This window comes from Ooceraea biroi, chromosome 9 (assembly GCF_003672135.1).
Source record: "Ooceraea biroi isolate clonal line C1 chromosome 9, Obir_v5.4, whole genome shotgun sequence".
NCBI classification, from domain to species: Eukaryota; Metazoa; Arthropoda; class Insecta; order Hymenoptera; family Formicidae; genus Ooceraea; species Ooceraea biroi.
In genome coordinates this window covers 2,070,084-2,083,481 of record NC_039514.1, presented here as the reverse complement: position 1 = coordinate 2,083,481, position 13,398 = coordinate 2,070,084, and the positions used below count along the sequence as shown (strand labels likewise).

The following is a 13,398-nucleotide window of genomic DNA, read 5'->3' as shown; positions in this document are numbered from 1 at the left end:
AAATTGAAAACCTCTTTTCGCGAAAATTAAAAAGTATCAATGAAACACAATCAAATGTTTCATTGGTAACAATCACTAAATTACATTAAACAGATGTATGGAACTAAAAATTTTCATAGATTCCTGGTAGAAATTTCGTGCATTTTTGTAGCAGTTATTGAACAGTATTAATTAATAATACTTAATTAAGCTATATTTCTAATAACTATTACGTAAAATAGTAAGTCTTCATCTTAATACGAGTATAATAGGACATTGAAGTGCATGCATGGTTTTGCGGCCCAACTGTGCTTCCATAATATCCTATACCTATATTATTCTGCGAGCATCTGTGAGGTGTGGCCGTGTGAGACCATTGTCTTGCGCATGCAACAGGAACCCGGATAGCCAGCATTGTATTGTTTAAACCAAATAACGTAATGCCTGATACCATATAATTCTATAAAAGCCAAATTGTTGTCCCCTCCTTGTGTAACCATGTTATACCGCTCATTTAAGAAACGCAGAAAAAATGCTCATCCTATTTGCTAAATACCTATTTAAAGCAAGATAATACGCGAATATCAGATAATAAGCAAGAAATCGATATTGATACATGGATACTCACGTAAAATCGCTCGATACACTTTTACAAACGAGTTTTACAAGTGGACCGATTAATTCGATTTAACATGATTTGCCGGCCCGAATAAAAATACAGCCTTTGTAATCAAACGCGCGATGTGCTGATTATTTCGGCCTGGATACATAAGCTACGGATCCATCCGGTGGATCTCGTTCGTATGCAATGACCACTGCAATCGCTCAGCTGCTTACGAATGACTATCACGTAAACATGTCCAGCATGAAACAACGAATTCGAACCACGACTGTCACCAATGCGGAAGTCTGCTTTTCAGACAACAATCGTATCGATATTACTTGCACCTATCCTGTTTGCTCACATTCCGCAAGCGAATTCAGAGAACCTGCAAACGAGAGCCAAACCTGCCACGTATAATGCTTGTGGAGATTATTGCAGTTACGTAGCTCGACGAAATTTATTTCGTCGCAATATTGGATCCACAAATGTTCATTGACGCAAAAAGTCTTTGAGACAATAAAGAGTGCTTTGTCACAAAGAATGTCATCATGTAAGACTTTTCAACCAGAATATCTTTGGTCTTTCGTCAATTTACGCAACTGTTCAAGTTACGATATTCATGTATAATGTTCATGTTCATACAATCGATGATATTTAACATTAAACAATTATTTAAACGAGAATGAGATATGAATGACAAAAAACAAAGAGAGAGACATTATTGCACTGACAAGCTTTTTTTCTTTTATAGTAGCCTTCACCTGGCGCGGCCGGGTCCGTAGTTGCCAGGGCTCTAATTTTGATATAATAATAAACTACATATATTGGGTGCCAACTAATTTTTATAAATTTTTATAGTAAAGAGTTAAGGGGGTATCTCTTCGGTGATATCTCAGGGATGGATAGTTGGACCCTCGAATATGATTCTTTATGAAAAATATGGAATAAAGACAAAACTTTTATGTTTCAGACTAAATAATATAAGTTTATTAATATTTACCAATCGTAGACGATGGAAAACTTCTTCTCTGACAGTTTCGTTATCAATATCAATTTCGTTATTTCGTTCACATAACTTGTTACTCGCTGTTATAATACAATCGTATTATCGTTAACTATAATATTAGCAGCGATCTGACTACTTGGGGGATGACTCCAGGAATTTACAGACGTGCACTACAACGCAGCCTTCCTTCGAGTGACGTCTCTTCGTGCTATTTTCTCCTTCCGAGCATCGGGCCAGGTAGAGCATAGGATCCGTTACAATAATTTGCGCATGCGTTACGCATCCTACATGTTAATTCGGCTCCAATTCCGCCGGTTCGCAGGTTGGACCTAGGCCGCGAATTTCAATCTCCTTTGCTTGTCCGTTGGGTCGGATAAAAGTGCGTCTTATTTGATTCCAGTATTTTAAGGCGGAATGATAGATTCCATCATCTGTCTTAATAGAGACTACGTTTCCCGCTCGGATCACGTTGGTGTTGAGGAGGACAAATTTATAGTGTTACACTGTAACAGTTACAGCACAATCACCCTAGGAAACTCACGTGGCCGAAGACGTTCTACGATGGCGCAAAAAAATTTAATTTGTGTTTCATGAGCAATCCCGGGATAAACATGTTTCCGAGGAAAACGATTAATTCAAGCAATCGTCGGTATAACCCGCCACTTTCAAGACTACCTTCGTAGCTCTCGCCACAACTGCTCGCGTTCTCTATTCTCAGGTTTCCCAGACACGAAGGAACGACATCGTTCGCTCTTCCTCTTTCTGCCTTACCCTCTCACCCCCGCATGCAACAGAAACGCGAGGTCAGTCGGAATTGCATTGCTCAGTGCGAGCCACGCAATTGCAGTTGCGGAACCGCCAAGCTCGACAGTATTCGAAGTAACGGCATTCAACCGAGCTCCTTGATACGACCAACTCGCGCAACTTACAATTATAGCATCTCCATGAAGCTCCAATGAATTGCTTTCCACGCGTGCGAGTGCACGCGCACCCTCCTTTCCTTCTTCCGCGTGAAAACTCAATCTCCCGAACTGCGTTTCCGCGATCGCCACGTATTTCCCCGACCGCGACCGATCGTATAAGCGAAATTTGTTAATAGCTTCGTATCCTCAATTGAGCTGCAGAAAATTACACGTTAATGGAATTATTGGCACACCGCTTCTCCGTATTCCGCGTGCGCTAAACCACTCTCAATCAGTGGAATTTTGAGATTTCCCAAGATTCATTACATTAATGATAGAACAGATGTTCGAGATTCGAGAGCATGTGAGAAAGTCGATTTAACGGCGAGCGTTAAGTAGGGATAAGATGGATTCTCAATTGGATCGAGAATTGGATTACACAAATGAATAGAATATTCAGTTTCGGTTTGGGCGTGCGGTTACAGCCTGTCGTGTTTAGCAAATTAATCAAATCGTAATGCGCGCATGAAATACTTTTCAACTTAGCGTATTAGTTTACCGCACGCAACTAATCCACGAAGGGGCGTGTTATAATAAATGGGATCCTCCCAGGGTTTGCGCGATTCACAGCCGCCGTTACATGGGTCGCTACCGATACGGCGAGAGGCTGCGAGTGCCAACTAGCTTTTCGAATTATCATTTAAACGGATCCGAATTGTCCCAGGACGCCCGTTGTTCATAGCCCGAGCATGCTTGCGAGATTATAGGCCGCCGGGACTAAAACCATTTCTCTCACGGAATTTAATCGGATCCCACTGGAATTCCAGACCAGTCGCCTCGAAACGAATTCGCGAAACACCGACTGCAGTTGCTGTTTGCTTCCGAAATTCCAGAGGAAACCGATACAAGTCGCGCGCGTATGTATTGCGAAGAAAAACCGAGGAGCCGCGCACAAAAAAATGTTCGCCAGCGAATAAAATTCGTTGACGAGAGACGGACCAGAAAATAAACAGTTTCACGTCTTATTTACTGCATTCCTAAAATTACGTAAGTTACTAACTTACTATGCACGTTACACTTTCGCAACTTAGCAGCGCTCGCGCTATTCCAACTATTCAGCGCCTGTTTTAGTACCTGTTTCGGCATATGCACAGTTCTATTTGAAGTTCGACTAACGGCGCATAATAAGCGAGTTTCCCCGAAGTCCGTGAAGATTCTGCGCGTAAATGATGCACTTCGCCGTTTTATGCGCGAACGTAATTACGCAGTTATTCGATTCCGTCGTCAAATTAATCCAAACGCTATCAGGTAGCTGCAGCGCGAACACGACGTCATATTGCGACGTGAGCCGAACGCCGTGCATCTATAATTATCGGATTTTCTATTCAGCATACTACGCCACCGTTACATTATCGCGTTTTCATCGTCGACGAGTCCTGACCGTTTTTTACGATTCGTATTGCTTTTTCTCACATAGTCACGTGGAACGTAACTTACACAAGCTGCCGTTAAACCCGCCGTCACGGCGCCGTAAATATGTTCCATCGAAGATATTGCACCGCAAGACGCGTACACATGGAAACGAGAGAAAAAGAGCGGTCGAAGGAAAGAGAAAGAGACGCGAAAGAGAAGGTGGAGTGAGAACAAAATTATTTCGCGGGCGTAATGGCGCGGATGTACCCAATAAAACGAGGAGGAAGTAGCGGACGATCGATCGCGAGAAAACAGAGGCGCGCAAAATTTTCTCCTCAGCATGCCAAACCCCGTAAATTTCTGAAGCTATTAAGTTTATCGGCCCGGGTAAGAAGCTCCTAACTTTTATAAATGGTCGTCTCGCCTCCCGATGCAATTTACGAAAAAAGAGAACCTCGTTCTTCATTTCACTTAATTCTGCCGCGATGCAGACGAGCGGAATCGGCGGGACATCGGACCAAGGCGCAGGTAAGTCGATATATCATAATGGGAAACAAGCTCGATTCCACAATCATCTCTGCCAGTCGCCTGTTCTACTAATGCTGAAGGATATTAAGATCTCTCGATGACAATGAATTTCCCATCTTTTATATTCTTCTAATATTCAAGGATATCACTGATTTTTACAATCGAACGAACGCAAAGATACCTATTATATTTATCTAATATGTGCATTTTCTATTATTATATACTACATGATACATCTTTACATTTAAAACGTGCAAATATTAATCTTGAAAACCTGGTGTAAAGTTTCAGATCAGCTTACCTTAACTATATTTGTACAAGTATAACTACATACGATTTATCAATGATGATGAGAAATAAATAGTCATTCGCGATTGGACAAACATTACGCGGATGGAATACACATTTGAATGGCATATCAGGCAAGCAAATATTTTTCTGAAACTGAACGGATTATGCATAGTCTCATTCCATCACGGACTCGATGTCGTCGATGTTGATTCTGTCCGTCCAGCTGGAACTGGCTGAGATGGGGGGACTGCTGGCGATGGGGGCCTTTCGAACTTTTTTACTCCTTCGCGTTCTGTTACCGATTTCTCGAGGTCTTCTACCATTGCTGATCTTGCGGTCGAGACCGATGGTCGTTTTCGACTTGGCAAGCAGCGACGCGGATACGGACAATCCCGCGAATCGCCCGGCGATACGATTCGCACGGTCCAATTCATCGCCGGTCGGTAGAAAATAGTGGCCGCGGTATCTTCGCAGAATACCATACTCCACGCCCCGTTTCAAAGCCGCCTTCACCTAGGAAACGCGCAAAAATTCTAACAACCATTTTAGGCGATAAGAGCTGAATATCTCGACTGCGAATGCACACAAAAGAACATTTCTCGAGTACAATCGTTTATTCGTATCTTGAATGATACAAATTGGGTGGATTTTCTATTCTATCCTCCACGAAGAGAAAGCGATAGCGCTGCAACGGATTTTGAATTCTTTTCATTAAAATATCGTTATTTACAACGATTTGCGGAACTGACGTAAACTTGGCGTTCGTCGCACACACGCTTTACATACGCATGTCCGTGACAGTGATTGATATATAAAAATGAAAAAAGGAAAAAATAGAATCACCGATTTCAATCACCGTTATCGCTTTTTACTTGGAACAGCGGTGCTGCGTTGACGATACCGTTAAGGTGTTTGTAACGCCTGACCAATTCAAATCACAAATATTACGCGCGTACGAATGGAATAAAATATGTGCATATCATGCACAAAAGAGACAGATCATAACTGCAGCTAGTAGAATCTCGTGAACTTAAAACTTTTGAGCAGTCTCATGAATTTAAACATTTTGAGCAAAGATGAAGCCTCACGATTATACTCACTCGTCGCTTAACGCTTTCCTCGGGCAAGCTCGAGGCATAACTAATGTATCCTGTGATCTTTTTGGGCGTAGAGCCTTTGGTTTCACGAAGATCCTGTATGGCGGATACAACCAAAGCAGCGATTTTCATGGGTTTCGCCTTTTTCCCCCTTTTCCGTACAATCTTCGTGTCTTTGCCCGCCATTTTTACGTTGGTTGTTTGAGGTGCATGCAAATCACACCCACAATTTGACGGAAATATAATCGTAAATAAAACTGGAATCCCGTAATGTGACACGAAAAATTTACTTCGCGTTCGCTGTCAAAGAACCCATCGTCATTCGGTCATTTGTTTCCATCGTTGAATCGAAGCAACTTTCACACATAAAATACATCTTAAAAAATGTATGACTATTTTATGTGTGAATGTTGCTTCGATTCACAACGATTCATATCCTTCAAATTTATAGATTCAATAATCACAATGTGTCAACTCTCAGTGACTAAAAGTGACATATTAGTTCAAAATATGATACATGTTGAATACGGTTTTATGCGCGCATATTTAAGCAGCAACTGCTTTTATTATTTAAAAACATTGCTTTTCCGTCGAGATTATGTACATACGTACATAGGAAATCGCGAGCGAGAAACATCAAACGATTGCACGACAAGGGGGAAAAAGTAAAACGTGAAAAAGTGCCACAAATACTAATAGCGCGGTGTGGTAGTCGTTCGGCTTTAAAACGGAACGCGACGTCAAGTCGCCGCGTTACAATCGCATCTACACAATATATAAAACGAGGATACGCGAATACGTTGCTTTTTCCTTTTTATATTTTACACAGCTTTCCTCGAGCTTTATCAGCGAGTATTCTCGGCGCGGTTCTCCTTGTCTCCCAATCAGTCAGTTTTACGATAGGCATTACTTTCTTGGCGGATGAAAAAAAGCCGACCGTTGAATAATACATCGCTTACCGGCCGATTGCACTCGCACCTGGTATCAACCGCCGCAAAGGTGCAACCGCCTTTTTTCACAACTCCGGGAGTGGAGTGTGCGAATTAGTCATCGTACAAGCGAGCAAAGGGAAAAAGGGAGATGGTAGGACGGCGGCGATACGCGAGAACATTAACGTAGTGATTGATCGTCAGGCCGTTATCACGGCGGCGGACAGGGGTACATGGCGCGCAATAAGCTCGAAAGTCGGAATCGTTATGCAATCATACGCGGTGCGATAAGCTCTCGCCGCTAATAACGGCGGACGATATGTTGCACAAAGAAATACGCACGCGACCCGTTGCAAAGCCCGGCGATATCTGCACGCGAGCCCAGCATTTGCATAATAAAAAAGGAATACAATTACGCGGCGAACGGGCATGTCGGCCGTTGCTCGAGAACGTATTTTCAGCTGTAATCGGCCGGCATTAATCTCCGCGAAACCACTTAATTTCACGCCGCGTTGAATCACGACGGTTTTTCACTTCGGCCACACCGGTCGGGGCGCTTATAATTTCAAGATTTTTAACTCCTCGTGTGCGCGCGCCCGCCTGACTATCCCGTTTTTTAATTGACCACACACAGAAGGTACCGGCAATTTCAACCCTCTAGCGCGCCATTATCATCTCTCCGCTTCGTCTCTCCAATCGTAATATGGATTGAGATCTGATATGCGAAAAATTGCGACGTAGAAAATTTGAATAATCAGATAATTGCTTACTATCGAGGAGAAGCGTCGTCGGAAAGATTAAATATATTATAGAAATAATGTGAAGGATTAAATATAAAGAGAATCGTGTACAACGATCTTGTTCTTTTAGCCAAATTAGGGCAGCGTGCCTCTCGTTCTCCGTGCGACGGAATTAATTCGCGTTATCATTGCTTGTTAGTTTCGCCTAATTGGAAATGCAAAGCGCATCTTCGATGTAAACTGGTGCCCTTTTCCCTAGCTCTATCGCGGCATGTATATATATGTGAGCGAACAAGACAACAACAATGTCGAATATTTGAGAGAAAAAGGCGCTGGTAAAAATGACTGGTTTACGCGTGTAACGTCACGCGATTTAAATTCGCGACGCTAATAACTAAACCGATTGTGGATATTGCACGATGGCAACAAATTCGCAATGCGGTTAACAACGATGTCATGCAGACAACACAGACAACCTCGATGCGCTATCTAAAAGGCAATAATGTGTGGACACCGCCAAACGTCGGTAATGCCAGTATATACTGTACCTGTATTCGCAGTTTACGCTATTTGTTACGATCGGTTTGTTGCCGATATTGCCGCGGTATTCGAAACGAAGTTGCATGTTCCATCGTAAATGAAATAGAGAAAATGGAAACAACGTGGATCTTATTAAACGTGAAACTGCGTTATCAAAAAGCGTACGCATGATTCAAAAATTGCTAAAACGCATCACGTGATGCGATTTTGATGTTTCATCATTTTGTTTCTATGGACGTGTATGTAAATGCACTTTTGACATTCCCATTTGAAATCAAAAGTGTGCGATAATAGAATTTTAATTAAATTTTTCAAGCCAAAATTCGGCAAACGATAATAAAAAGTTTCGGTTGAATTTTTGACCGCTGAATTTGATGGTGAGCGACAAGAGAGAGATATCATACGACGGTTTATAGCGCTGCTTAATTTGCCCGTGTAAACGGCCTTAAAGTTTCGCCCGTTTTACGTGAAAATACTTTGGTCGGCGCGCCAAGCAAAGCATCATAAATTAATCGTGGCATATCAAGCATGATCTAGTGCATTCCCTGCAGTTCTGCTCCCTTTTCTCCTTTCTTCCGGCTCATGAGCGTTGATTATTATCCGCGCAATTACGCCGGTAGCTCGCGGTTAGGAAAATACCGATTCTGAGCCTGCTCACGGCATACGAACAGAAATTTATTAACAGGCGTACGTGATCGCTTATGCACGCACGTAATAAGGTTTAAGCGACGTGCAGGGTGAATTAAACGGGCTGAACGGCTATCGGCGCCGGCAATGCGTTCGGCCATGCTTTATCGTTTAATATTCTAAGTGGCCGTATAATCAAGTGACATTACCGCACTCGTAAAACGCAACGAAGCGAGCTAATTACGGTCAGGCTGCGTTATGCACATAGATTTTAGTGGTGACCGGCCGCTTGCCAGAAAATCCGCGAGGTACTCGCATCCACCAAAATGGCCTGATAAAGCGCCATAATATCAAATTGATTCATCGTACGGTAAATCCTTTACTTGTATCACTGCGAGCGTAGCGTGAATATTAAGCGCTCATGGCAAGCAATTTTTGATAAGTTTGTTTTCTAATCCTGTGAAGCTTAATCAAATTTCTTTTATATCTTTCTGTCAATCTTGTCTTTGTCCTTTCACAAAATAATCAGCATGATAAAAGGTTCTCCACCTTGGAATCGATTCCTCAGCAAACTCGTTAAGATCATATCGACATACTGACTTTTTCTCAATATCCAGATATTTATCGTTCTCGGGACAGTTTCGCCGAGTCTTTTCGGTGTCAGTATCGACTGCGTTGAAAACGTTCGATACAAAGTAAAGTAACGCGACGCAACTGCAAAGTTTCGCTCGAGGGCAGTTGAGAGATAAAGAAGGTCAATTAATCTCTCGTTCCTCGGACAAGCTGTGTTGCCAACAAGACAAAGATCGAGTGTGCAATCGTGTAATTTCTTCTCAACGTGATAAAGATGGGGAAAAACCATGAAACGTGGTTGGAAACCACGTAAATTGGTGTTCTTTGACAATTTGTCGAAACGAGACGATGATTACAAATTCGTGACGTCTTGTTCCTCGAAAATTCGCGTTAACTTTCAATTACCGCGCGGCCACTTTTCTCGACGTTTGTCATAATCTCAAGAGCCGCTTTCATCGCAGAGGAAGAATATAACCCTCACTGTGGCGCCGCGTGCATAAAACAATTAGAAGAAACGCAATTCCAAGCGGTGCTTCCACGGTACAACGCGATTCAATACGTTATTCCATTACTTCGCGTACCGGTCACACGATAAATATTCGAATCGACGGAAGTCTAATCTTCTCTTGCGCACATAGGGATGCCTTGACGGGATATAACGTGACGACTCTCTTCATCCTTCTCGACTCTTAGTCCTTGCATCGCTGCAAACAACGAATGAGTGTAATTTGCGAGAGGATGATTAATGACTGTCACAGCAACTGGGTAAACTACTGGGCGATGCTCTTCTTCGACTTCTCCCATGAATAGATTACGTGCATAAGCTATCGCGGGCGGGCGGACGGTGATGCCTCCGGAGCTTGCAGCACAACATTACGGAAGTTTCGAGAACCGGCGTATTAAATGGAACGACCCCGCGGGTGGGTTATGCGTGATATGCACCACTATTAGACGTAGGCTGGCGCACGTGTGGGCGCCGCGACGTTAGAAATGATCGATCCAGAAACAAGCGGATCGGACGAGAGCCAGCAGACTTGCAGACCGAACACTTTAGTCAGTATGCGGAGCGGAATGGGGCGGATGGCGCATCGCGGGAATTACCGGCGTTCCGATGCATCATTGCAGGATTGTGCAGTTTCCGCTCAGGGCCCGTAACCGCCGCGATTGGACCTTCCCGAATGCAATTGATCCATAACCAATGGCCGCACTCGGCGCTAATACCATAACACTCGTACGTCACTAACGTCTGTAACTGCGGCATCGATTATGCAGTAATGCTCGGCTCTCCGTGTGTACGTGCACACGCTCAAAATCATCTTTCATGAGTTAAATTATTCAGACCTGCGAGTTTACTCTCGCATTACGAGCAAAGGAGTTCATTATAGATATCAATGATTCTCACGCGATACAACTTACGGGCTGGTCATATCTTTGTTTCCATATTATATGTATTATTATTATCTAACATATAAAATTATCTAATATATCAAATTATATCTAATAAATTTTTCTATAATTTATATTGCTGACTTGCCGCAAGTCGGCTGGGTCACATCAAAAATTTCGATAGACCGTTATCAAGTTCGAAATGCAGATAAACCGCGCGCTGCTAGACAGCTTTACTGCTGGCTCCCTGGGATCTACAACGCCATCGGACGTCATGAAGAATTCAAGTCGGCTAAAGGATACATTCTAGACGACGTTCGGAGCCACGAAACTTGTTGTTGCACTAGCTGGAGTAGTATCCTGCCTGAAACGGGCTCCACGGGGAGCGGCGTGCCTCGTTAATACTTTAATTTCGTGTAGCAGCTTTCTGTAATACTGCCACGACCCGACAAACGTAGCCCTGACAGCACATGAAGTTTCCGCGAGCCGAGGCTTAATTGTTTGCTTACTGAATTGTTGTTAGTTAAAGTGGAAAGTTGCTGATAACTCGACTGCAACGGAGACGAGGCAAGAACGAGACCGAAGCAGGCGAGATCGGACGAGAGCCGAAGCAGAAGAGTAAAACAAGAAGCAGCGAGAAGAGACGAGTGAATGCTTGGGTGAGAGAAAGCAGAGAGAGCTGAGGGAGACTGAAACGAAACAGAATCACGTATAACCGGGATCTCTCTACTACATTAAGTAAGTAGGTTCTCTCTCTTAACTGAGATCTTCGTAGACGGAAGTGCCAGAGCCGGCAAAAGCCGCGATAGGTCCTACCAAAATAGTAAAATTTCTCCTGACGGTCTCATCGTTCCTTAATGTACACGAGCAGCGAGCAGAAAGACGAAATGTTTATCGATCGCGAAAGATATCGTGTAATACTTTAGACGCGCAATTCCTTTTTGGAATAATGTCGGGGGAGATTGATGAGATGCACGATTGTACCGAGCGGGAGGAAATTCTGACGACTTCGTTATTGAACGCCGCAAAGCAGCCAAGAAATTGCGCTCACATTTGATGGATTGACAATTAAATTTGCCGTTATTGGCGGGGGCGCTTCGCGAGCTGATCATAGTGTACTTACACGCACGCAAAATCATAAATGATTTATCTCACTCATAAAAGTGTCAAAAGCATTCTCTGAAAAATGATGCGTAAAAAAAGATCGTGGTTAAAAAACAATCTACATTACTTCATTTTTCCAACACTACGGTAAATTAATACGTCCTTTTCCTTGCCTCGCACAAACTGCGAGAGACATTAAATGACGCGCAGAAATCTTCACGGAGTCACAAAGCTTCGGAAGACCAAAGTTTCGTTTAAGAAAGTTTGTAAGGAACCTGCTTCAGTTCTCCAAATGCTGCGGCAATGGCGACAAGGAAGTTTCCTAAACAAATATATTATCAACGAAGCACGTGCGCACATACATATGTACGTCTTTATATAGTATACCTATATAAAACATATTAGAAATCTTGAGAAATTAATGCCTTCTGAATGATTCTACAATTTCCTTTTCCTATTCTAAAGGAGGCGTGTTAACTTCGTGAAGTTCTTTTTTATCCAATAGTTGAGGCCTTTTCTCCGTGACGCTGATTGGTTATCTCGATTCGCGTTGTGCGTTATGTTCAGTTTAGATTACCATCGCGCGGCTGTCTTCGCGTGGAGGTTAACAATTTGGTAGAGTGTGATAATTGTGCATATAATAAATAATAAATATAAGATATTATTATTCGAAACATTATTAATATTGGAAAATAAAATAGCACGCGCCTGTGTTATACTGAACAATATATTGTACATAGCACAGAACTCCTTGAAAAAAGAAAAAAATTTAATGGCTAGAACTTTTTCATTACTAAATCTAAAGAATTTTCAATCGTCGAGACCTCTTCGCAATATGCCAAATACCAGTATAAATAGCACAGAACTCCTTGGATAAAGAAAACAATTTTAATAGCTAGAACTTTTTCATTTATTGTTTTAACGAATTTTAAATCATCGAGAACTCTAGGCAATATGCCAAATAACAATATAAATAGCACAGAACTCCTCGGAAAAGAAACAAATTTTAATGGCTAGATCTTTTTCATTTCTAAATCTAAAGGATTTTCAATCGTCGAGACCTCTTCGCAATATGCCAAATAACAATATAAAAAGCACAGAACTCCTCGGAAAAGAAACAAATTTTTAATGGCTAGAACTTTTTCATTTCTAAATCTAAAGGATTTTCAATCGTCGAGACCTCTTCGCAATATGCCAAATCCACTCTTAAAAAAGCCGTGTTAAATCAAATCGAAATCATTGCCTCTTTTCCGCGACGCTGATTAGTTATCTCGATTCGCGTTGTGCGTTATGTTCAGTTTAGATTATCATCGCGCGGCTGTCTTCGCGTGGAGGTTAACAATTTGGTAGAGTGTGATAATTGTGCATATAATAAATAATAGATATAAGATATTATTATTCGAAAACATTATTGATAGTGAAAAATAAAATAGCGCGTGCCTGTGTTGTACTAGTATTATAAAATTCAGAATAGCGTAATTCTTTATAAAAAAGTGCATTCTTTATTATAAAAACACCAGAATCAACAATAAAAAGCAGACGCCATTATCCTTATATATCTTTGCGGGCTCGATGCCAAATCGAAAGCGCTAAAGTTTCTTTTAGCGTAATGTCGTAATTCCCTATTCCTTACCTCTGACCAGCACCAACCTAACCACCATCAATTTCACCTTTAACCC

General features: G+C 42.1%; 2 protein-coding genes across 2 annotated transcripts in view; both read right to left on the bottom strand.

Moving 5' to 3' along the window:
• LOC105276286 overlaps positions 1-13,398 on the bottom strand; it is a 153,617-nt gene that overhangs the window by 107,219 nt on the left and 33,000 nt on the right. The window lies entirely within an intron of this gene.
• LOC113562557 lies at positions 1,319-12,311 on the bottom strand. Its single transcript, XM_026972297.1, has 2 exons — positions 5,824-12,311; positions 1,319-5,236 (listed from the first exon to the last, which is right to left on the bottom strand). Exons 1-2 carry the CDS (start codon positions 6,004-6,006, stop codon positions 4,898-4,900), a joined length of 522 nt encoding a protein of 173 aa, XP_026828098.1. The 5' UTR covers positions 6,007-12,311; the 3' UTR covers positions 1,319-4,897.